The sequence below is a fragment of the Ambystoma mexicanum genome, chromosome 2q (genome assembly GCF_040938575.1).
Source record: "Ambystoma mexicanum isolate Mex_15411 chromosome 2q, UKY_AmexF1_1, whole genome shotgun sequence".
NCBI lineage: Eukaryota > Metazoa > Chordata > Amphibia > Caudata > Ambystomatidae > Ambystoma > Ambystoma mexicanum.
Genome location: NC_090924.1, coordinates 1,475,378,540 through 1,475,404,854, shown reverse-complemented (window position 1 = coordinate 1,475,404,854; position 26,315 = coordinate 1,475,378,540). Strand labels below are relative to the sequence as shown.

Sequence of the window (26,315 nt, the reverse complement as noted above, 5' to 3'; positions counted from 1 at the left end):
CTGATCCCCACTGTTTCCTCCCTGGCTATGAGGTCCATACACCCTCCACTACCCACCCTCGCCGAGACTGGGTAATCTGATTGTTAGGCAGAATCACATGCAGGACCCTTTGGGAACAATACATGCAATTAAGACTACAAGTGTCAGTACAATTTCACCTTTGGTACAAGCCTGTACTACACAGTTATGTGGTAGCAGTGGCTGAGCAACCAGACTTATCTCAAGCGGGATGTGAGCGGTACAAGATGTTGCACAAAGGACTTGCAATCACAGTAGTTCAAACACACACTTACTCAAGGTTTCTTGGTAAAAGAACATACATTTATTTACAGTCAGTTTGAACACATTATACTAGCAAGAGAAGCTCAATATCAAATACCAATACACAAATACACAACCAATAAGTTACTGAACAAGTTCAGCTCTCCTGAAGTGGGAGCAAAATGGCACTTCGGATTTTTTTAAAAAGGATAAAAAGACAATGTTATAAGAATCAGTAGCAGAAATACTTTCATAGGCAGTGCAAAGGGTTTCAGTGAACTGGAACCAGCAATTTAGTTCATAGGCCTGGGCCAAAGTCAATGGTTCAGAGCCTTGGTATAGGATAGCACAGTTCTGGTAGTAAACGGTTAAGTCTTTGCCACAGATCTTAGGAGAGTTGGCTAGGTGAAATGTTTGATGAGTGTTTAGGGAAGGACAAGCCTTCGAAGTTGGGAAAGTTTCACAAAATGTCTTTGTGGCCGAAAAGATTTCCGAACCGCGTTTGCACAGTACCTTTAAAGTGAAGAAGAGCTGTAGCTGAGGCAGTTGTTCCTGGAAGTTCGAGAAGATCTCTGAGCTTCAGTCGTGGGCACAAGAAGGAGGATGTTGGGAGGTTCCTGCACTGCCCAGGGATGAGGCCACAAGCTTGGCAAAGCATTGGTTTAAGGTGTGAGTGCCTTAATGTCCACGAGCTGGTTTCCTTCCCCTGGCTATCTGGTTTTCAACAGCACTCTGAAGAAAATTCGACCAGGATGGGGACGGTGTCCAGCTGGTTTACATGTTGGTTATTCCCACCAAACTCAAAGGAAGAAGTTAACCTTGAAGGATTTCTCTGTAGATGTACATTCAGGCAATTTGGACCTGCAGCAGGGCTTCACCGGTCGTCCAGGAGTTGCAGAAGTCCTCTTCCTTCAGCACATCTTCGATTCTTTCGTTCCAGTGGTCGACTCTGCTTTCCAAGTTCCAGAGACCTGCTTTTAAAGAGTTTTCTCCCATTCATTCCAGCCTGGCTGTCACTCACACAGCAGGGTGGGTGTCCTTGCCGGACAGCTAGCCAGCCAATCACGCCAGAGTGCATTCAGCTCTCCAAGGAGACTAAGCACAGGGAGTTTCGGGTACCTATCTGTAAAAACAGACTCTGGTCAACTATTTATTTTAGGAAAGGTCCTTGTGTTTTTCTCTGCGCACCAAACCAGGTTTGGTCCCTTTGTTCATTGGCCCTACCTATGAATGTGTTTGTGCTACTGATTCTTCTAACCTTGTCTTTTTACCCCTTTTACAAGTATCTGAAGTGCCTTTTTGCTCCCACTTCAGGGGTGCTGAACTTGTTCAATTACTTATTGGGTGTGTATTTGTGGTGTATTAAGTATATGATATTGAGCTGCTCTTGCTAGTGTAATGTTTTCAAACTGACTGAGTAAATAAATGTATATTCTTTGACCAAGAAACCTTGAGTGAGTGTTTGTTTGAATCACTGTATTGATTTGTCCTTTGTGTAACTTGTTCTACTGCTCGCTCAACGCTTGAGATAAGTCTGGCTGCTCAGCCACTGCTACCACATAACTGTTTAGTACAGGTTTGTACCAAAGGTGAAATGGTACTGACACTTGTAGTCTTAATTGCATGTAGTGTTCCCAAAGGGTACTGCATGTAATTCTGCCTAACATTGTACCCCAATAACATCAGCCAAGTACGTCGGGAACTACGCCTGGTCCCCTGATAGGTCCTATTGCCTTCGCCATTTTTTCATGCTCGGAAATCAGTCACTTTAGTGATAATGTTTTGTTATGTCTTTAAAGAAAGCTGTAGCGGGATACTTGCCTTTGTGTCTTTAATAAAGTTGTTGACTTTATGCATTGCCATACATATGTGTCAGCACTATGCAGTGAGTGAAGGGGACTAGATGCTGCGGTCTGGGGGCTAGTAGCAATGTAGATTTGTGTAACTAATACTTTTCAGTCTGCAAAATGAGGGAGTGAAGGAAATGTAAAAGTACTTCTGGGACCCAACAGAGGTAAATGAAGTCAACACCTGTCCATGACTGGGTGCCTTCATGTTAAGCGTTCCTTTATCTCACCTTAAGATCAGTGAGCATTTATGAAAAGGAATTCAATCAGAGTGAAATGTTAGGAGAGGTCCACACTATCACTTCCATCCTTTCCCCACACCCGGCATCACGCATCGTATCCTCAGTGCTGGCGTATGTTCGTGTGTGCTATGATCTACCTAACATGTGTCCTCTTTTTGTGGGCCCCTCAGCGTGCTCCTGTAAGTGCTGCCTGGCCACGAAGGCCCTGCTAGGCCTTTCCAATGATGAGCTGGAGGGGGAGGCTGGCAAGAAAGCCCTACTGACGTTGGAGACTTTGCTGGCAGGTAAGGCCCTGAATTCCTACATCCAACTAATTGCGTCCTAGCTAGGGATGTGCTATGCAGTGCCCCAAGCACACACTTTCTTCATTTTGAACAGTGTAAAATATTTGGTCATTTGATATTTATTTATTTATGTATCTTTTATTATGCCCCTGCAATATTGTTTCAAAGCACTGGGAGTACAATCAAGGAATGGTGGTACAGGATATAGTAGTGCACATTGATATCAAATAAATGAAGTAAGCATCGAAGCGACGGTAGCCAATAGGGGGTGAATCCATGGAGTGCGGGGGCCTATCAGATAGGTCCAGAATGGTTACACTTAGTGAAGTCTGGGAGCAGTGAGGGCATCTGGATGTGCATTGTGAGCGGGTACCGGGGGGCGGTCACAGAGCTGATCAATTCTCTGGGAACGCTAACTTGAGTGAAGCTGATCATAGAGTCCACTTGAATGTTCTCATGCAGGTCGATAAAGAATGGCACGCGTGTGTAGCAGACATTGAAAATGGTTGCCCGCTGTCAAGGTCTTTTAACTTGAAAATGCACTACCTTTTGACACTGCCTAGAAGCCTCTAATGTTTTAGGTGTCATATTTTGTTTCAAGATCAGGGAAAAAGGAAATGTGGCTTCTGCTTATGCACTGGAGTATCCTCCACTCCAGAACCCGGTGGTGGTGTGAGTCAGATGCCAAAGCCCTCAGAAAGTGATCCAGAAGCTTGACAAAATAAGAGCGAACCATGGAGTGGTTTCGGAAGCCCGACAGCCGGCCCCCTTTCCAGAGTTGTGAATTCTAGGAATATGGTGAGAATATCAATCTGACACATTGGGCCTCATTACGAGATTTGCATTAAAATCTCGTCGTTACCGGCATGGCGATAATAACGTGTTCGTGTAGCCTTGATGCCGCAAATAGTGGCTGATTACGAGAGTTCGTGCACACGCGTACCGGCTTGCCGGTGATGGCCGTACCGCCATGCCTGTAACGTCCCTCAAAACCCCGATAGCGGCACACAACACACCCATCATGAAATGCGCTGATACCCCCTCCACCTCTGACCACCCCTAAATAACGGACCCGGCAATACCGCTAAGGGTATTAACGGGTCCGTCATTAGCGGAACCGGAAGTAGAGCCATTGTGCCGGAACGGAAATGCACCAGCAGCCATCTTCAGAAATACAATCCATTGCAATCCTTGATAGACAGAACCTGTTCTGAAAAAAAACATGCACACCTTGAAGAAGATGTCTAAAACCACCCATAAAGGCGCTCCCAGCCAGCGCTAGGCAAGATTTAGTTATGAGGAACGAACCATGTTGGCTGACACTTTAGTGGAGCAGGCGGACGTGGTATTCTGCGCAGAACTGAAGTGTCCGGCACAGCTCCGGAAGAAGCAGACCTGTGAGAATGTGGTGCAGATGGTCAGTGCACACTGAAGGACTGCAAAAAGAGGTGGGACGATCTACACATAAGAGTAAGAAACATCCTGTCGCAAATCGCAGCCAGGGGCAGGAAACAGGCGGCGGGGCCCACTCCCCCATCAAGCTTATAAAGTGGGAGGAGACATGCAGCACCACAATAGACATGGAGGGAATCGAAGGAGTTGGTGCAGCGGTGTTCGGAGTACCATCATCAGCTGATGAAGGAGAGTGTCCACACAAACAACTGACATGCAAAGTACAATGTCGGCCAACAAACGTGATAGTGATGCAAGACAATACATGGCCCATCATTCGCACATACACATATCCCTGTCTAGATGCTGGGCCCACCACTGTCACAGCAACATGCATGCTGCATGCTGCACCCATTCCCAAAACACACCCGACACACAGATGAACAGCATGTGTCACACTGCAGGCAAGCCACAACACACCTGTAGGCCCCACAATAGACACCACGACAAACATGGGGGTGTTGGGGGGAGGGTGTGTGTGTGAGGTGGAGGGTCTATGCACGTTGTAAATATCACCTGTTTAATGCACCCTTTGTGTACAAAAAAACACATGACTGGACATTGCTTATTGGGTGTGTGTGAATGTATTGCATTACAGTGCACAGTGTCCATCTACCCCCACACCCAGTGCCTAGAGTCCCACATACATGGCACCCTCTGCATTCATGTGCATTAGAACAATTGCTCTATCGCAGACTGGCGCACAGCACGCCCCTCCTGTGCATCACAACCTTGCTGATGTACAACCCCTTCATCATCCTCATCCTCACCCGGTGGTTGCTGGTCAATGTCAGGCGGCAGGGGTACGTTCCATCGGATGCACATGTTGTGCAGCATGGCACATACCATGATGATCTTGGCCACATTCACAGGACCGTACAGGAGTGCCCCACCCGACCTGCTGAGGCAGCGAAACTGTGCCTTAACAGGTCAAAGGTCTGCTCGATCACCACACGGGTACATGTAAGGGCCCGATTGAAGTCCTCTTCGTGCCTGTTCTGCAGGCTCTGAACAGGGGGTGAGGAGCCACAGCTTCAGGGGATAGCCTGCATCACCTGCATGGGAGCACAATAAGGTATGTGTGAGGGTAATTCTTCAATTCCATCTGTGCTCAGCCTGTACGCTGTTCATGTTCATATGCAGGATATTTCCGATGGCAGCCATTGACTACACATACGCGCAACTGACTTGCATGTTCACAGCTTGCCAAGCCATGCTGGCAGGCATGTGTGACATACAGGACTGCGGGGATTTGACATCAGACTCACCACTCACCCAGGTGGAGTGAGATGGACCCTGATGTATGATGTACTTACATGTGAGGGATGTGTGGCAGGTGATGTGACCAAATTCATGTAGGCCAGTGTTTGATGATATAGGCTGATATACACCATGTCACATGTTGTTTGGAGTATCATGCTTGCAGTAATTTGATGACACCATGCACATGTCCCTACACGTCTGCACACATTTAATCATGCCACAATGTGTTTGGTGGTATGGTCCACAAGTGTAGGGATGCGTTCTTTTGTTGATGCAGGGTGTCCACTTGCATGCTGTTACTTATGCGCAGTGGATGTTTACCACTCAAATCACACTTGTATCGGTTTTGTTGACTACTTGATGGGTTGGATTTCCAGCAGTCTTGACACAAGTTGATTATTGCGTTGGCATTCATCTACACATTTCACCATGGTGGTATGCGTTGTTCTTGTGGTGGAGGGCCAGTGACAGTGGATTCCCTGAGCAGGATTTAATTGTACACACTCAGGCATGCATGACCTTTGAGGTTCTTTGATGTGGTCTTGTATATTAAGCTTTGTGACTGCATGGAGGTGCATTGTGGTGCTGTTTGTACGGTCTGATGATGTGCAGTGGACATGATGAGGGTTGTGCGCTGCTTGAGAGTCTGACATTTTGACATTGGTGTGCGGCCAGAGTATGCCGGCATACATTGTCAGTGTCATGATCCGGTTGGGATGATTAGGGGTGCATTGTTTGCCAGCATGGACAATGTCCAGTCACCACCACAATCACGCCCATGGGCCAGAGGACGGACAGGTAGAATATGCATGTTTCCCCCCAAAACACACCCAGGTAGCATGTGCATGTCTCACACCCCCCAAACACACCCAAGTAGCATATGCATGTCTAACCCCCCCCCCAACACACCCAGGTAGCATATGCATGTCTCACCCCCCACAAACACACCCAGGTAGCATATGCATGTCTCACAACCCACAAACACACCCAAGTAGCATATGCATGTCTAACCCCCCCCCAACACACCCAGGTTGCATATGCATGTCTCACCCCCAGAACCCACCCAGGTAGCATATGCATGTCGCACCCTCCCCCCCCAAAACACACCCAGTTAGCATATGCATGTCTCACCCCCCCCCAAATACACCCATGTAGCATATGCATGTCTCACCCCCCCCAACACACCCAGGTAGCATATGCATGTCTCACCCCCCACAAACACACACAGGTAGCATATGCATGTATCACCCACCCAAACACACCCAGGTAGCATATGCATGTCTCACCCCCCCCCGAACACACCCAGGTTGCATATGCATGTCTCACCCCCAGAACACACCCAGGTAGCATATGCATGTCGCACCCTCCCCCCCCAAAACACACCCAGGTAGCGTATGCATGTCTCACCCCCCCAAATGCACCCAGGTAGCATATGCATGCCCCCCTAACACACCCAGGTAGCATATGCATGTCTCACCCCCCCAAACAAACCCAGGTAGCATATGCATGCCCCACCCCCACCCAAACACTACCATGGGCCTGTGAGCAGACTTACCCAGCAACCAGGCACGTCGTCAGCATGTCGCTCCATGTAGCGGGGTAGCGTGGCATTCTGCAGCACCATTGCATCATGTGTTTATCTGGGGAATCGGGCACAGCAATGTGTGATCATCTTGCTGGCATCATATACCATCTGCACATTAATGGAGTGGTATAGCTTGCGATTGCGGTACACCACCTCCATGGCATGCGGGACCACCAACTCCACGTGGGTGCAGTCGAGGGCTCCGATGCAATGTGGCATACCTGCCATTGCATGCAATCCTATTTTTGTGTCACTCATCTCCTGGCCAGTCTGTGGTGGGGATATGTAGTCCCATGCGTGCTTCAGGAGGGCATCAAGCAATTGGTTCAGCAGATGTGAGAAACATGGTTGTGATATGCCATGCAGCTGCCCCACTGTGTGCTGGTAGGTGCCTGTGGCCAGAAAGTGGAGCACAGACACTACTTTCAGTAGAGGGGGGATGGCGGTACAGATATCAATCAGGCTGACTATGTCATCGTGCATTAGATCCACAATGGCGGTGATGGTGCCCTTGTCCAGGCAGTACAGGATGTGGATCTGTGCAGGAGTCAAGTTGAATGGAGTGGCCCTTAGGTGAGGGATTGGTGGCTGCCTGTGTGGTAGCACTGCTTGCACTGGTGGTACTTGCTGGGCCAGTCTCACCCTCCTTCTCTTCCTGCATCTCCTCTGTAGTACCTGATGTAGTGCCTGCTCATGGAGTAGCAGTGCAGGCATGTCTTCCAGCACCAAAATCACAACAGCAAGTGGGATCATTCTGGTCTAGGAAGGCGTGTGGTGTGTGGGTGTGCTCCTTTTGTGCTGGGCCAGACTCCATTGCCTCCACCTGTGCTGATTGTGTGCACCTGTGGCAGTTGGGGACACAGCAGATTGCTATTAAAGGATGATCCGCGATGCCGGGGTACCGGCATAGTGGTAACCCGTATTACCGCCATCTGGATGCCGGTAAGTGCATGTCCGTGTGACTCGTAATGTCCTCCTGTTTGCGGCATGCCGGTATTGCCTCCACGAAGGGCGCGTGGCCGCGCACACGCCGGTACGGAGGTGCACGGTATCAACACCTCCATGGGGCTGCCTATAATACCGGTATGTAGACTCGTAATGGGCCGGTACGGTAAACGAGGCCGGTATTACCATTCTGGTGTGGGAGAATAGCAGCTGCATATGGTAGGAGCAGCTGCCAGAGTAAATGACATGAGTGTGGACAAAGAGCTGAGAGAATAGCAGCCACATTTGCTAGGAGCAGCTGCCAGAAGAAGTGCTATGAGTTTGGGCAAGAGCTGGGAGAATAGCAGCCACATGTGCTAGGAGCAGCTGCCAGAGGAAGTGACATGAGTGTGGACAAAGAGCTGAGAGAATATCAGCCACATTTGCTAGGAGCAGCTGCCAGAAGAAGTGACATGAGTTTGGGCAAGAGCAGGAAGAATAGCAGCCACATATGCTAGGAGCAGCAGCCAGAAGAAGTGACATGAGTGTGTCCGAAGAGCTGGGAGAATAGCAGCTGCATATGCAAGGAGCAGCTGCCACAAGAAGTGACATGAGTGGGGGCAAGAGCTGGGAGAATAGCAGCTGTGTATGCTAGGAGCTCCTGCCAGAAGAAGTGACATGAGTGTGGGCAAGAGCTGGAAGAATAGCAGATGCATATGCTAGGAACATCAGCCAGAAGAAGTGACATGAGTGTGGCTGAAGAGCTGGGAGAATAGCAGCCACATTTGCTAGGAGCAGATGCCAAAAGAAGTGACATGAGTATGGGCAAGAGCTGAGAGAAAACAAGCGTGTTTGCTAGGAGCAGATTCCAAAAGAAGTGACATGAGTTTGGGCAAGAGCTGGGAGAATAGCAGCCACATGCAGCTGCCACAAGAAGTGACATGAGTGTCGGAGAATAGCAGCCACGTTTGCTAGGAGCAGCTGCCATAAGAAGTGACATGAGTGTGGGCAAGAGCTGGGAGAATAGCAGCTGCATATGCTAGGAGCTCCTGCTAGAAGAAGTGACCTGAGTGTGGGAAAGAGCTGGGAGAATAGCAGCTGCGTATGCTATGAGCAGCTGCCTCAAGAAGTGACATGAGTGTAGGCAAGAGCTGGGAGAAAAACAGACACGTATGCTAGGAGCTGCTGCCACAAGAAGTGACATGAGTGTGGGCAAGAGCTGGGAGAATAGAAGCTTTGTATGCTAGGAGGAGCTGCCAGAAGAAGTGACATGAGTGTGGGCAAGAGCCTTGAGAATAGCAGCCACTTTTGCTAGGAGCAGCTGTCAGAAGAAGTGACATGAGTGAAGGCAAGAGCTGGTAGAATAGCAGCTGCGTATCCTTGGAGCAGCTGCTACAAGAAGTGACATGAGTGTAGGCAAGAGCTGGGAGAATAGCAGCCGTGTATGCTAGGAGCAGCAGCCAGAAGAAGTGACATGAGTGTGGCTGAAGAGCTGGGAGAATAGCAGCCACATTTGCTAGGAGCAGATGCCAGAAGAAGTCACATGAGTATGGGCAAGAGCTGAGAGAATAGCAGCCGCGTATGCTAGGAACAGCTGCCACAAGAAGTGACATGAGTCTAGGAGAAGAGCAGGGAGAAAGCAAGCATGTTTGCTAGGAGCAGATTCCAAAAGAAGTGACATGAGTGTGGGCAAGAGCTGTGAGAATAGCAGCCGCATGCAGCTGCCACAAGAAGTGACATGAGTGTGGGCAAGAGCTAGCAGAATAGCAGACGTGTATGCTAGGAGCAGCTGCCAGAAGAAGTGAATGAGTCTAGGAGAAGAGCTGGGAGAAAGCAGCCGTGTTTGCTAGGAGCAGATTCCAAAAGAAGTGACATGAGTGTGGGCAAGAGCTGGGAGAATAGCAGACGCATGCAGCTGCCACAAGAAGTGACATGGGTGTGGGAGAATAGCAGCCACGTTTGCTAGGAGAAGCTGCCAGACGAAGTGACATGAGTGTGGGCAAGAGCTGGGAGAATAGCAGCTGCATATGCAAGGAGCAGCTGCCACAAGAAGCGACATGAGTGTGGGCAAGAGCTGGGAGAATAGCAGCTGTGTATGCTAGGAGCTCCTGCCAGAATAAGTGACATGAGTGTGGGCAAGAGCTGGAAGAATAGCAGCCGCATAGATAGGAGCAGCAGCCAGAAGAAGTGACATGAATGTGGCTGAAGAGCTGGGAGAATAGCAGCCACATTTGCTAGGAGCAGATGCCAGAAGAAGTGACATGAGTATGAGCAAGAGCTGAGAGAATAGCAGCCGCGTATGCTAGGAACAGCTGCCACAAGAAGTGACATGAGTCTAGGAGAATAGCTGGGAGAAAGCAAGCTTGTTTGCTAGGAGCAGATTCCAAAAGAAGTGACATGAGTGTGGGCAAGAGCTGGAGAATAGCAGCTGCATATGGTAGGAGCAGCTGCCAGAGTAAATGACATGAGTGTGGACAAAGAGCTGAGAGAATAGCAGCCACATTTGCTAGGAGCAGCTGCCAGAAGAAGTGCTATGAGTTTGGGCAAGAGCTGGGAGAATAGCAGCCACATGTGCTAGGAGCAGCTGCCAGAGGAAGTGACATGAGTGTGGACAAAGAGCTGAGAGAATATCAGCCACATTTGCTAGGAGCAGCTGCCAGAAGAAGTGACATGAGTTTGGGCAAGAGCAGGAAGAATAGCAGCCACATATGCTAGGAGCAGCAGCCAGAAGAAGTGACATGAGTGTGTCCGAAGAGCTGGGAGAATAGCAGCTGCATATGCAAGGAGCAGCTGCCACAAGAAGTGACATGAGTGGGGGCAAGAGCTGGGAGAATAGCAGCTGTGTATGCTAGGAGCTCCTGCCAGAAGAAGTGACATGAGTGTGGGCAAGAGCTGGAAGAATAGCAGATGCATATGCTAGGAACATCAGCCAGAAGAAGTGACATGAGTGTGGCTGAAGAGCTGGGAGAATAGCAGCCACATTTGCTAGGAGCAGATGCCAAAAGAAGTGACATGAGTATGGGCAAGAGCTGAGAGAAAACAAGCGTGTTTGCTAGGAGCAGATTCCAAAAGAAGTGACATGAGTTTGGGCAAGAGCTGGGAGAATAGCAGCCACATGCAGCTGCCACAAGAAGTGACATGAGTGTCGGAGAATAGCAGCCACGTTTGCTAGGAGCAGCTGCCATAAGAAGTGACATGAGTGTGGGCAAGAGCTGGGAGAATAGCAGCTGCATATGCTAGGAGCTCCTGCTAGAAGAAGTGACCTGAGTGTGGGAAAGAGCTGGGAGAATAGCAGCTGCGTATGCTATGAGCAGCTGCCTCAAGAAGTGACATGAGTGTAGGCAAGAGCTGGGAGAAAAACAGACACGTATGCTAGGAGCTGCTGCCACAAGAAGTGACATGAGTGTGGGCAAGAGCTGGGAGAATAGAAGCTTTGTATGCTAGGAGGAGCTGCCAGAAGAAGTGACATGAGTGTGGGCAAGAGCCTTGAGAATAGCAGCCACTTTTGCTAGGAGCAGCTGTCAGAAGAAGTGACATGAGTGAAGGCAAGAGCTGGTAGAATAGCAGCTGCGTATCCTTGGAGCAGCTGCTACAAGAAGTGACATGAGTGTAGGCAAGAGCTGGGAGAATAGCAGCCGTGTATGCTAGGAGCAGCAGCCAGAAGAAGTGACATGAGTGTGGCTGAAGAGCTGGGAGAATAGCAGCCACATTTGCTAGGAGCAGATGCCAGAAGAAGTCACATGAGTATGGGCAAGAGCTGAGAGAATAGCAGCCGCGTATGCTAGGAACAGCTGCCACAAGAAGTGACATGAGTCTAGGAGAAGAGCAGGGAGAAAGCAAGCATGTTTGCTAGGAGCAGATTCCAAAAGAAGTGACATGAGTGTGGGCAAGAGCTGTGAGAATAGCAGCCGCATGCAGCTGCCACAAGAAGTGACATGAGTGTGGGCAAGAGCTAGCAGAATAGCAGACGTGTATGCTAGGAGCAGCTGCCAGAAGAAGTGAATGAGTCTAGGAGAAGAGCTGGGAGAAAGCAGCCGTGTTTGCTAGGAGCAGATTCCAAAAGAAGTGACATGAGTGTGGGCAAGAGCTGGGAGAATAGCAGACGCATGCAGCTGCCACAAGAAGTGACATGGGTGTGGGAGAATAGCAGCCACGTTTGCTAGGAGAAGCTGCCAGACGAAGTGACATGAGTGTGGGCAAGAGCTGGGAGAATAGCAGCTGCATATGCAAGGAGCAGCTGCCACAAGAAGCGACATGAGTGTGGGCAAGAGCTGGGAGAATAGCAGCTGTGTATGCTAGGAGCTCCTGCCAGAATAAGTGACATGAGTGTGGGCAAGAGCTGGAAGAATAGCAGCCGCATAGATAGGAGCAGCAGCCAGAAGAAGTGACATGAATGTGGCTGAAGAGCTGGGAGAATAGCAGCCACATTTGCTAGGAGCAGATGCCAGAAGAAGTGACATGAGTATGAGCAAGAGCTGAGAGAATAGCAGCCGCGTATGCTAGGAACAGCTGCCACAAGAAGTGACATGAGTCTAGGAGAATAGCTGGGAGAAAGCAAGCTTGTTTGCTAGGAGCAGATTCCAAAAGAAGTGACATGAGTGTGGGCAAGAGCTGGAGAATAGCAGCTGCATATGCTAGGAGCTCCTGCTAGAAGAAGTGACATGAGTGTGGGAAAGAGCTGGGAGAATAGCAGCTGCATATGCTATGAGCAGCTGCCTCAAGAAGTGACATGAGTGTGGGCAAGGGCTGGGAGAAAAACAGCCACGTATGCTAGGAGCTGCTGCCACAAGAAGTGACATGAGTGTGGGCAAGAGCTGGGAGAATAGCAGCTTTGTATGCTAGGAGGAGCTGCCAGAAGAAGTGACATGAGTGTGGGCAAGAGCCTGGAGAATAGAAGACACTTTTGCTAGGATTAGCTTTCAGAAGAAGTGACATGAGTGAAGGCAAGAGCTGGTAGAATAGCAGCTGCTTATCCTAGGAGCAGCTGCTACAAGAAGTGACATGAGTGTGGGCAAGAGCTGGGAGAATAGCAGCCGCGTATGCTAGGAGCAGCTGCCAGAAAAAGGGACAGGAGTGTGGGCAAGAGCTGGGAGAATAGCAGCTGTGTATGCTAGGAGCAGCTGCTAGAAGAAGTGATATTGGTGTGGGTGAAGAGCTGGGAGAATAACAGCTGTGTATGCTAACGGCAGCTGCCAGAAGAAGTGACACGATGTGGGCAAGAGCTGGAAGAACAGCAGCCGCATATGCTAGGAGCAGCTGCCACAAGAAGTGACCTAAGTGTGGGCAAGAGCTAGCAGAATAGCAGCCGTGTATGCTAGGAGCAGCTGCCAGAAGAAGTGACATGAGTGTGGGAAGAGCTGGGAGAATAGCATCCACGTATGCTAGGAGCAGCTGCCACAAGAAGTGACATGAGTGTGGGCAAGTGCTGGGAGAATAGCAGCCACGTATGCTAGGAGCAGCTGCCACAAGAAGTGACATGAGTGTGGGCAAGAGCTGGGAGAATAGAAGACACTTTTGCTAGGAGCAGCTGTCAGAAGAAGTGACATGAGTGAAGGCAAGAGCTGGTAGAATAGCAGCTGCTTATCCTAGGAGCAGCTGCTACAAGAAGTGACATGAGTGTGGGCAAGAGCTGGGAGAATAGCAGCCGCGTATGCTAGGAGCAGCTGCCAGAAAAAGGGACAGGAGTGTGGGCAAGAGCTGGGAGAATAGCAGCTGTGTATGCTAGGAGCAGCTGCTAGAAGAAGTGATATGGGTGTGGGTGAAGAGCTGGGAGAATAACAGCTGTGTATGCTAACGGCAGCTGCCAGAAGAAGTGACACGATGTGGGCAAGAGCTGGAAGAACAGCAGCCGCATATGCTAGGAGCAGCTGCCACAAGAAGTAACCTAAGTGTGGGCAAGAGCTAGCAGAATAGCAGCCGTGTATGCTAGGAGCAGCTGCCAGAAGAAGTGACATGAGTGTGGGAAGAGCTGGGAGAATAGCAGCCAAGTATGCTAGGAGCAGCTGCCACAAGAAGTGACATGAGTGTGGGCAAGTGCTGGGAGAATAGCAGCCGCGTATGCTAGGAGCAGCTGCCACAAGAAGTGACATGAGTGTGGGCAAGAGCTGGGAGAATAGCAGCCACGTATGCTAGGAGCAGCTCCCACAAGAAGTGGCATGAGTGTGGGCAAGAGCTGGGTGAATAGTAGCTGCATATACTAGGATCAGCTGCCAGAAGAAGTGACATGAGTGTGGGCAAGAGCTGGGAGAATAGCAGCTGTGTATGCTAGGAGCAGCTGCCACAAGAAGTGACATGAGTGTGGGCAAGAGCTGGGAGTATAGCAGCCACGTTTTATAGGAGCAGCTGCCACAATAAATGACATGAGTGTGGGCAAAGAGCTTGGAGAATTGCAGCCGCGTTTGCTCGGAGCAGCTGCCAGAAGAAGTGACATGAGTGTGAGCACGAGCTGGGAGAATAGCAGCCACATATGCTAGGAGCAGCTGCCAGAAGAAGTGACATGCGTGTAGGAGAAGAGCAGGGAGAATAGCAGCTGCGTATGCTAGGAGCAGCTGCCACAAGAAGTGACATGAGTGTGGGTGAAGAGCTGGGAGAATAGCGGCTGCGTATGCTAGAAGCAGCCACCGAGGGGGAACAGAGAGGATGCGGCGGAAGGACAAAAGCAGCTGTGTAGACTCATTTTGAAGCACATTCGCTACCTCCAATGGCGCCTAAATGTCACCCTGGCTTGGAAGTTGCATGTAGGCCCATGCGCCACGGGATCTTGACGCAACATTTGAATAATTGCTGAATATGAACTTGCACTCTGAAGGAGATCTTCTGAGTCAAATTGTTTTAATTCTTATGGGCTCCATTGAGTGGAGAGCCTCCGACTCTCACTTATGCACATGCCTGGGGCATATACTGTGACAGCCTGAAAGGATAGGATAAAGTGCCGGCCCTATGCTGGAGCGGGAGATACAGAGTGGCAAGCAGACTTCACCCAGATCTCCTGCTTTCTTCAATATCGATCCCACATCAGAATATCAATATTCATTCCTGTAGCCCACTGGGCGATTAGGGGAACCATTGTCTTCTAAGAAGTTCAGGTCAAACACTGGGGAAACGCGCGGGAATCCCTTCTCAATGACCTCTTGATTTTCTAAATATTAACATTTTGCACCAACATAGGTTCGCCTGTCTCTTATGAAAATGAGTTTATTTTTCAATTCCCTTGATTTCATCTCTGCCAGGGTGGTTGAAACCGTAGTGATGAACAACTCCATACCCATCCACCAAGTTCTTCCGCTCTCGTGAACACACTTCTTTACAATTTTTTAGCCATTGCCGGAAACTTCTGATATGTATTTAAATCTGGAAGGTCTTTGAGGACATGTTATGGACTTTTACAACTCCCAAACCTGACCAAAAGGGGGAACTGCTGAAGAACCACCAAAGTACGATGACTGCAGCTTCCAATCAAAACTCTGATGTAGAGGAAATACCAGGTTTGGGATTAAGGACCAGCAAACTAGAAGGATGGCTAGTGGTGAAGTCTCTGACTGGGCTTCCAGGGCTCAGGTTGACCCACCCTGGGCTGCCCCTGGACATCACTCAAACACTGTAGCAGAAGCCAACCAGAGTTGTGCACACCATGGCCCCCCAGAGTACCCACAGCGCTTGGGTCTTTGATGTTTGGATGGCACTTTGGTTTTTACTGTTCCAAATGTTGCCAACAGAGCTCCGGTGCCCTGGCAGCCAGTGAAAAGATCATCTCCATACCCCTCACCCTCATGTCAATGCGATCATGTATTGCTAGCATCGTGAAGACGCATCGTGTTATGGAACCTGGATCCCCATGCATTCATTGACTTGTGCTCTTTGATGTCAGTGAATGGAATTTCCCTGCCTAGGGGTCCGGAAGGATCCAATGGAGGGATGTGCAAGGATTTATGGGATGGAATACGCCCAAGAGTTGATGGATTGAGTTCTGTGGCTTCACCAAGGCAGTTCTTCTTCTACTTCTAGCACTGTCTCTACTTGTCTCTACTTGTCTCTACTTGGCCTATTCATTTTTCTTTTCATCTCTTTACACACTTTTTCTTCCCAATGCTTTTCCATTTGTCTTCAGTTTTCCTTCTCCATTTAATATTTTTGTTTTTTTCTCACTTTCTGCTCCACTTGTCCCGCACGGACGGTTGTCTCCTGAATGTTGTAAATGTTTTTAATTCCTCACCCCTCTATTTATCTTTTTTTCCTCGCCTATCCTGTAATTTTTCCTTAATTTTCCACTTTTAGTTTTCCTTTCTGCCCCTCCTTTTTTTAATCCCAATTGTTTCCCCTCCCTGACCTAAAGAGAGAATCCTCCCGCGCAAAAGAGCACCTCATGCTGAGCGCGGTCCACCGCAATCCATTGGTGGGGGATGCTGGGGCTGGTTCTATGTCCGGCCATTTTGATTTTGATTTGTGCAACTGTAATAACCTTTTACAGCTGGTGTGTTTAGTTTAGTTTAGTTTAGTTTATTATTTGTATAGCGCGCCATACCCTGGAGTATCAGGGCGCAAACAGACAAGGATATGCTCAACTTGGTTACAGGTACATAGAAATCAGATGAAGGTGCAGAGATGCGCTGAGCTTGGTTACAGATATGCTCGGCTAATTGCAAGTACAGGAAAAGGCAGGAAGTGTAGACATAGACATCAGCAATATTACAGCAAGCAGATATGATGTGAGTTGATGTCCTTACTACAGGGAGGGTGAGGTGTCGCGGGGCGTTTAAGTCCTTCTCCTCAGCTTGAGCCTCTTGGTTGATAGAGGAGGGATTTCTTCATGTGGGGGGCACCAAATGCCTTCAGCGGCAGAAGGGGGGGCGGGAGGGGCAGCCGTGGAGATCTTGCACTTTAAATAGGATATTAAACAGTTACTTCTTTTTATCTGCCTTTTCAGAAAGCGAGAGGGACGGCACCTGCCACATGACAAAGACCGGCTTCTCGCCCAGGGGCTTTTTCACAGACGGTAAGTGAACAGTTTCTCCTGTAGGATGTATATGTAGACAGGATATTAACTTGTACAGCAAAATAAATCCCATGAAGCCCTGGTGTACATGTATTATCATGACAAGGGGACCAGAGCCCCAGCAATAGGAATTCACCTTCTCCACAAATGTGACTCTGGCCACAAGACCAATCCGGGAAAGTCTGAATGTTGGGACTCTCAATGATTGGGTGGCAGGCAAAGGGTTAAATGGATGCAGTCCTGTGGCTGGGAGCAGAATCATTTGTCACCTGTGGGTCTGCGGGCATGCCTTGTGAAACCTGTGGTAGAGAACAGAGAAATGCAACAGAAGCCACAGCAAAAAGAGTGGTGAGCGTTCTCTGGAGCCGGAGCTCTTCCAAGACTCCTTTCTAGTGACAAAGCTTGGCTAGTGTTGGTTGACCAATAGCTGCCTTCTCCGGCTGTCAGGACTAGGCCTTCTTTCTTGACCCAGCAGGGCTAGCTGAATCACAAGTCAAGACCCCCTACCCTGAGATGGCTGTCTGTCATCCCTGGGTAGTTCCTGACCTTAAAAAGAGAGAGTGTGACAAATTGACGTCTGCCCTGCTGGGAGTACAAGGATGAGTGGAGGCTAAATTGCCCACTGAGCCCTCACACGTCTACAAATTAATAACCAACACAATCATAAAGGTAAAACAAGCACAGCTAAGAGATGTACCTCCGATGTAGGGTTTAAGAGGCTTAAGTGGCTTAAGAGGGGTGTGAATGTGATTCATTAGTGACCCAAACTTCAAAGCATAACAGTCCAAAATAAAGGGAATGTCCAATCAAGGTTCCATGACAATAGATATAAAACACAGCATCTGCAAACATTAACTCCTGAGAAAGGAACAGAGAATAATCAAAGATGGCACAATCAGCACTCTGAGTAATGAATCAGCAGAGCAAGGCAAGAAAGAAACAGTATGTTCTTAAAAAGGCTATGTTTCTTTAATGCAAAAAGGGGATTAGTGACCCAACCAGTCTCCAGGGCCGAAAACTTGTTGAAGGGGGCAGTTAATAGTGAATAGTTCCTTCTTGCAGTTCTTGGCGGTTTGGCAGCATCAAGCCAGGTTCCAGCTGTTGTAGAAGTGGGCCGTACCAAGTTCGAGGACTGTGCATTGTAGTGGATCAAAGCACTGAGGGTGCGTCGAGCCGGGCAGAACATGAGGGCTCAGGAGTTAGAAAGAAGCTCTCAATTGATGCAGGGCAGAGTGTTCAACAAGATGTGTTCAAAGTTGAACTAGTTTGAGACGTGATAACAGCTGGTTAGGGTTGATGAGTAACTCTCCAGAAGTTTGATTCAAAGTCTGGTATGGATTCGAAGCAGTGACGGTCCGTGTTAGGGAGAATTCTAATTTATGGCTAATTTCCCTCACCTAGTGAGTCCCCCAGCAGCTTTGCTGGGCTTCTGGAGTTTACCTATTTCCACTTGGTAAGAGTGTGAGCTTTTCCCCCACTCTTACCTGTGTTTTGCCATGTGTATATCTCTGTTTTCGTGATTGTGGACTCTAAAGTACACTACTTCAGTAGCCCCCTTCTTTTGTGTGTTACACAGCACCTTCAGTGCTGTGGCATAGGGTTGGCTTTGAGACTTCCTACCGACTCCATTTGTGAGGCTGACTACCGTCCCCCAGAAAAGGGTAAAGTTGCCATTAACTTTACTTAGTCAATCTACCACAGATCCAGTACACCCCATCTTCCATGGAGTACTGGAAAGGGTTACTTCGTATCCCTTTTTATCTGTACCTCCTGGAGTATTGTTTCGCTCTTTTAACATTTAGACTTGGCTGGTGGCAGTGGTATCTACCCTAACCTTTCTACCACGATTATATCAGATAAACGTGGTATTGTTTTAGGCGGTGTCCAGTCATAATGTCGAATACAATAATATCGAAAGTCAAAATGTCGAAAAAAAAATGTCGAAAATAAAAATGTCGAATTACAAAAATGTCGAATTTTTTTCGACTTTTTTCGATTTTATGTGTTAATAATAAATATTTTATTAAACTTTTTTTTAAAAATAATTAAAGGTATTTCCATGGGGGGTAGGGGTGATGGGGAGGATGGGGGGGGGGTTGGGGATAGGGGTTTGGGATGGTTTTTTAAATAATTAATTAATTATTTAATATTATATTAAAGATTTTTTTAAAATAATTAAAGGTATATCTATGGGGGCTGGGGGGGATGGGGCGGAGGGGGGGGTTGGGGTAGGGGTTTGGGATGGGGGGGTTGGGGGGGACCCCCCCCCCATAATAAATGTTACTATCTGGGTAAAAAAAAAAAAGAGTGTTTTGGGTTTTCATTTTTTTTTTCGACATTTTTTTTTCGAAATTATGACTTTTCCTATTATATGTATGTGTTTTCGACTTTTTTACATTCGACATTTTTTTTTCGACATTTTTGCTATTCGACATTATTTTTTCGACTTTTTGACTATAAACCTCGCCATTTCTTTTTGTTAAAGTCCTTCTTGTGTTTTACTTTGCGTGGCAAACTAGGTTTGCCTTCTTTGTTCACCGTCTTTTGGTGGGCTTCTGCTCAGAAGCCCTCCACCAGGCGCCTGGGTGTCTATGTGGGCTGAATGTGAGGAAGGGGTGTACTCACCCCCTGCACAGGGTATCCTAGGAAACCCAAGTCACACTTTGCCATGATTGGCTGAGGTGGTTGTCCAGGCCGGACAACCTCCCTGCTGGGTGATTGACAGCCAGGCTGTGTGAATGGGGGGTTTGCACATAAAAGGCAGGTCTCTTGGGCTAGAAGTCAGAGTTGCCACTGGAACTACAAGGAACCAAAGGGAAGTGGAGGGAACAACGACTGCTGCAACTACCCCATCCCGGTGAAGCCCTGCTGCAGTCCTGAGCTATCTACCCTTCGAAGACTAGAGAAGATCCAGTTCGGAGTCTTCTTCCCTTGAGCTTGGTGGGGATAACCAGCTCATCTTCCACAGCCAGAGGATCCTCTTCCTTCGTCAAAATCGCTGCACACTGCTGTAGTGGTCCGGATAGGCAGCTGAAAAGCCTCTCATGTTTTTAAGGAGTGCGCCTTTTATTCACGTTACTGCTGCCGGCTTCATCCCTGTGTGGTGCAGACCCCCTTCAGACGTCCTCCTTCACCTCGAAGCTCCAGGAACCGTGGGTCTGCGGAAACCAACAGGAACAACTGCCAGGGCACCAGCTGCACCATTGGAATAAGGTACTGTGTTCTGCTTGAGGAAACAGGGTGAACCCCCTTTTCTTCATCTTCAATGCTTGCCCTTGTCTTCCCTCCTTCTTATAACTTTTGCTTCCGAACATTGACAATATCGAAGTGTTCTTGGCTACGTTGATTCGTGAACTATCTGACTGTGTGATCTTCGACAACAGGCCCCCGGTGTCACTTGACCCTGGCTCCGGCCCTTTGACTTTTGAACTCCGTCTCTGAGTGTTTCTCGATGTTGTCTGCCTAACCAAAATATTGCCTGTGATTTTTGCCTCCAACTCCCTCTGGGTATCTCAGGCGCTATGTGTTTTTGCCCCGGTAGCATTTCATGTCACGGGTACGCGTTTATTTAGTAGACTGAACTGTCAAAAAGTGATTGCAATCGTAGTCGCGGTAACGTGTTTTGTTCGTAACACCGGTCCATTCCAACACAGGATACTTACCTTGAGACATACTGTACAAAGTGAATTGGTTAGTTGTAGTATATTTTATGTGTGCTTTTTTAATTTAATAGAAGTGTTGTGTTTATAACAAATGGTTTAAAAATAAATGTACTTATATTTTTCTACCTGAAACCTTGAGTCAGAGTTTGCTTGAGTCACAGTAATTGTGGTCCCTTTGTGTAATCTCTGCTACTGCTCATATAGTCTTGAGATAAGCCTGGCTGCTCCGCCACTGCTACCACTCTGACATAGTAGTACAGGCTTGTACCAAAGGTAAAACTTGTATTGCCACCTGGAGTCTTAATTGTGTGTAGTGGTCCCTAAGAGCACTGCACAGGATTGTGCCTAACAGTCCCCTTTGCATTTACGCAAGGCGGTAGTTCGAGGTCGAGTGGGTTTTAACCAGTCGGTTAAGGCTGGGGGGAGTTGATACATGGCATCCCAGCAGTTCGAGTCAATGTCCAGCAAGGAGCAGTTGATTTGAGCCAGGCATTATGATTGGCTAAGAAAGATACGGGGCAGCGTAGCGGTGGTTCGACCGTTGCCAGCACATTGAGTCAAAGATTTTGAGTGCAAGAGCCATGTGTTCCGGGCAAAGAGCAGGTGCATCTCCTATTCAGGTGCACCCTGTTGGCTGTCTCCAACGGGGCTCACAGGATGGCACTGCAGACAGTATTATCCCGCCACAAAGACTTATCCGCTCAGGGATGTTGCTGTTTGCTTAACTATAGCTCTAATAGACTCTCTCATAACATGTTTTTCATTGCACTGGAATATGGTTTGAATAGATATTGCAGCTCCAAGTGGCACTATCCCTGGTATCCCTGTTAACTAAAGAGGATAAGCTGCTGAACACAGAAGGCAAAAGAAATTTATGATAATGTGTCCTTTCATTTTAAACAAGCAAACTCGAATACACACCTGTCAGCCGCTAACCATACGTTATGCTGGGAATTTGCAGATTTTCAGCACTAGCTGCCTGAGGAAAGGGTGGCAGCATTCAAGGACAGGTTAGCTTCAGCCCAGGTGATTGCTCAGGATTTACGGGAGTCGGCGAGTATTGGGGTGGATATAAGACGAACAGCGTGGGTTAGAGTGACACATATTCACAGAGGTGCAGGACATTTCTTCAGACCTTCCCTTCCGGGGCAGTGACTTATTCCATGTGTCACATTTAGATACAATTGAGAATAATAGCTGTGTATCCCACTTAGATAGAATCGAGAAGAATAGCCATGCATCGCATTTAGATAGAACTGTGAAGACTAGCAACCGAGAAAAGCTTTGAGAGTACCCAATTTACTAACCCCCCACTCCTGCGCCCCTCCTACACACATCCCTTGTACTATGCATGCCCATGGGCTAGCCAAACTACACACAAACTAACAGCCAACATAACTAACACATATATACTACAACAATCCCATGCACTGGACCATACACCTACGGTCACAACAAGCCAGTGCGCTCAACCAAAACCTTAAATACGAACCATTTTACACATAAAAAACTCAAACACACAGCCAACATAAAAACCATTCAAAAACAGCAAACAACCCAGGCGTTGGGCCTCACCCTTATGGATAAACGCCAGTCCACGCAATCAACTCATCCACAACCCAACACACACAGACACTCTTGGTTCTGGACTCATCCTATCACTCTACCCTCACTAAGTGAGGGACAGAGACAGGTTATAGGTGGGGGAAAAATGTTAGTTTGCAGGCAAATGAGAGGTAAGCTAAGAGGGTAACTCGGAGGTGAGAAGGTAGGCTTTTAATTTGGTTTTGAATAAATCGTGTGCACTGTTTCGTGAATGTTTGGGGGAAGAGAACACGAGTGGAAGCGAGAGGAAACACAGGAAGGACATGGAAACACATAGGTTACCGAGGAGGCAGAGCAGTGATTGCGAGAAGGCTCGTAGAGTTGGATAAAGGCGGGCAGATACAGTGGTACCTTACCATGGATAGATTTGTGAGCCAGGAGAAGAAATCTAAAACTATCCCTGTTTTGCATAATCAGCCATCCAGCCTGGTCATGGTACAAGGAAATAGGTGTGAAGTAAGGGAGTTCAAGTTGAGTCCTGGTAACAAAGTTAATGATCTTGTCGAGAGGACAGAAAGCAGAGTTAGGGAGATCAAAAAGAATGCTGGTACAGAAGTCCCGTACACCCACAGCACCACGGCGCTAAGACCAGCAGAGGAATCGTCACTGGATTTCACTCAAAAGAAAAGTCTTGGGAGCACAGCGGAAAGCGAGATGGTTCTCTATGCTCTGCAGCTCCACAGGAAGCGAGTTTCAAAGCTTAGCACCCACAACAGAGATAGGACTGCCACCAACATAAGGAGACGTCACACTGCTGCTTCAACGATCTTGGCAGCTGAATGCACTGACAATAGACGTGACCGCGCCTGTTGACAAGATTACAACTGCATCCTAAAGAAGTGGATCCTTCCACCTCTTAATCTAAGCCACTAAGCTCCTCGGATTCGACCACATAGGAGCCTCCACTCGTAAAGACACTCCTGTCCTGATGAAGGCCTACACCATTAGAGCTCACCTAGCTCCAAAATGGCCGAAACACTGTCGTGTTGACATGTATTATATGTTGTTGTTCAACTCTTGATTGTGCCCACACTCTATGGGCCCCCCACCTGTTTATGATTCCACTGAATTCTCTAAGCTTCCTTCCTAAGGAACCTATAGAGAATGAACAAACTGTACAAGTAGATGCCTCAAATATTGACTGCTTGATCATTCATACTTAGGTACTACACTTTGTATGTCCTCAAATGTGAATGTCCTATGTTTTTTTAAAAAAATACCAGTGTATTACTACACCACTGCACTTCAAAATAAATCCCTTTTGTGCAGAAGAACAGTCTCATGAGAATTCTGTGACCACCCACACAAGGGGTCATCCACTCAGGGTGTAGCAGTGGTTACTCTTCAGCAGAGATTGACCTGACCTTGCTCATTCGTTTTTTGATATTATTGTACCAACCTGGGCAGAGCAAGGCAGTAACAAGGTACCCTTCAGAATACTGCCACCAACATGAGATAGCCGAATCCTCGGGACCGCATTGACAGCATTAAACTTAGAGCCCAGAACCTGGCTCGGAACATACAGCTGGAATTTCTGCTGTAGATTATCAGCCCCAAGTTCATAAAAGGCTTGGTGAACCAGGCATCAAGATTTCAATGTAACTTGTTTTTGAAGGGGAGCAAGAGAAACTGGCATAGAACTGGAGAAATGTGAGCACAAAAAAGGGACTTGGAGAACCACGTGACCTGCTGAGTTTTGGAGCCGTTGAAATCGACACACGAGGTAGAGTGGCTGTGCTAGGTACATCAAATTACACAAATCCACTCAATGCTCAATATAAGAGAGGCACTCACAGGCACATGAAGCCTGGGAGAAATAAAAGGAAGAGCCTTTCATAGTATTGAAATTTAAAGTGCAGAGCCTGGCAGACAGCTGCCACCTGAGCATCAAAAGAGAGTGACGCAAAGTGTTTGACACCCAGGTCTCTTACTAAAAGAACAGAGCAAGGCATTGCACCAAGAGTGATAGGCCCAAAATCTGAAGTCCATAGAACAGCAGCAGAAGGGCAACCCACCACCAAGACCCTCTACTTGTCCTCATTCAGCCTCAGACAATTATCACTAATCCACCTTCACACCGCCTCCAGGCACCCCCGAAGCCAAGACGCAGCCTCCTGTTGATGGAGATCAATAGGTACAATAAGCTGTATGTCATCGGCATACGAGTAGCAGCTGAGGCCATGGGCATAGATGAGTTTGACCAAAGGCTGAATATACACATTAAACAGTGTAGGGGACAAGGCAGAGCCCTGATGAACACCACAGAAGAGGGCAAGAAGGACAGAGAGTAAAGAAGAAAGGGAGAGAGACTGAGTGTGTCCAGTAAGAAAGGTGGCCAGACACTCCAGCCTCTGCCACCCGTACAACCAGGATGGAGTGGTCAACATTGTTGAAGAAACAGCACCGCGTACCCCACCCTGGTAAGCGACCTGAGCAATATCATCTACCATGGATACCAACACAGTCTCAGTGCCTCGGCCTCAGCGGAAGCCTGACTGGAAGGGATCAAAAAACCCAGATCTCTCTAGAAAAAAGCTCAGTAAAGGAGGTGAGATCAGTGTCGCAAGCAGTTTCATGAAAAAATGGAGCATAAAATAGGATGAAAATTAGAAAGGACAAAATAATCAGGTTATGGTTTCAATAGAAGGGGCATCACCAGGCCGTGCTAAAGTAGCAAGAGTGGTTTACTGCCCGCCCCACCGTTAGAGCAATCTGGCAAGATGGTTCATGATTTCTAAGGAATGTCGTGCAAGGGGAGGCAGACTTCATCTTGAGGGGACCTTTCACTATGTCATCAGGACCCAAATTGGGGAAGACTGAGCATTGCTGCATAGATTCAGCCTCCGTGTCAGGGGGTAGGGGGGAGTGTGACATCACCGATCTCAAGCCGGACAAAGTGATTGTGTCTCTAATGTCAACAATCTTCTGAGAGAAGAACTGGGCCAGGAAGTTACATAATTCCTGGGAGGGCATAACCCCCGGCTGGACATTAGGAGGAGATCCCTCGGCTGATCGACCTATGTCTGAATCCGAGCTGTATGAAATCAGCGTTTAGCCTCTCGGATAGCACATAGGATTCTATCTACCTCACAATTAGACCTTGGCCATTTTCTCTCTGCTTGCCTACTTCTGAGCCTGTGAGATCTCAAATCACCGGTGAACCAGGGCTCAGAGGGGTCCTGGGGCATAGATTGGAGAGCTTGAAAGGGGAAAGGTCATCAGCAACATCCCTAAGACTGCATGTGAGTAGGGAGAAATAAACAGACTGAGTACGCTCACACCGCCTCTCAATTTGAACAGTATTGCTGGAGTTAGAAACCCGACCCCAGCGATGTTTCTGAATTTTTGTACTGGCAGCCAAGCAACATTGAACCTTGATGTTAATCTGAAAAGCCACTATAAAATGCTCGGACCAGTCAACAGGAAAGACTGGTAGCAGGGACAAAAGGGCATTAGGCACAAAAATGTAATGTAATGTGTTATTTAGGTGCTGAGTAGGTTGATCAACCAGCTGAACCAATCCGAGATCAAGCATAAATGCAGAAATGTAGTATCATTGAACTTCAGATTGAAGTCGCCCACAATAAACGTATTGGGGTATAGAAGTTGAAGTTTCGCTGTCATTTCAACCAATGTCTCACACAAGGTGGCATCATTCCGATCGGGCCGGTAGCAGACTAGCACATAAAGGGTATCAGAAGATGACAGTGATAGCCGCACCGAACACGCTTCATATGAATGTTATATGTCAAAGGGATAAGAGTAGCTCCTGTTTGAGATTTAAAGATTAGAGTAACACCCCTTCCGGTGCCCACCGAATCGTGGTCAAGGCGTAATAAGCTATAGCCAGCAGGTAGCGCTTCAGCAATAGAAGGGTCTGAGCAATCACAAAGCCAAGTTTCCATAATGCCGGCCATATCAGGATTCAACTTCTACATAAGTTCTTAGAAAGCACTAGCATGTGCTGGCAGAGAGCGCACATTGCATTCAAAGCATCTAAGGGGTTTAGCACATGGTATGGGGCACTGAACCACCCCCTTTGTCATAGAATTAAACCCCAGAGGATAAATAGTGTGGCAGGGGGCCAAATTCAGTGTATTACGCTGGGAATAAATCAGCCGGCGTATTAGATGGTCTGCTAATATTTACCCATCCGAGACACGGGCGAGCACAGAGGTTTGTCTTTTGTGCACCTTCA

General features: G+C 48.0%; 1 protein-coding gene across 1 annotated transcript in view; it reads left to right on the top strand.

The window, feature by feature from the left end:
- The window catches only part of LOC138570281 (cytosolic phospholipase A2 gamma-like), a 507,932-nt gene that overhangs the window by 324,136 nt on the left and 157,481 nt on the right, over positions 1-26,315 (top strand). The window contains exons 14-15 of the mRNA XM_069649050.1: positions 2,521-2,634; positions 16,782-16,850. Of these exons, the coding sequence (XP_069505151.1) occupies positions 2,521-2,634; positions 16,782-16,850 (183 nt within the window). The remainder of the gene's footprint in view (positions 1-2,520; positions 2,635-16,781; positions 16,851-26,315) is intronic.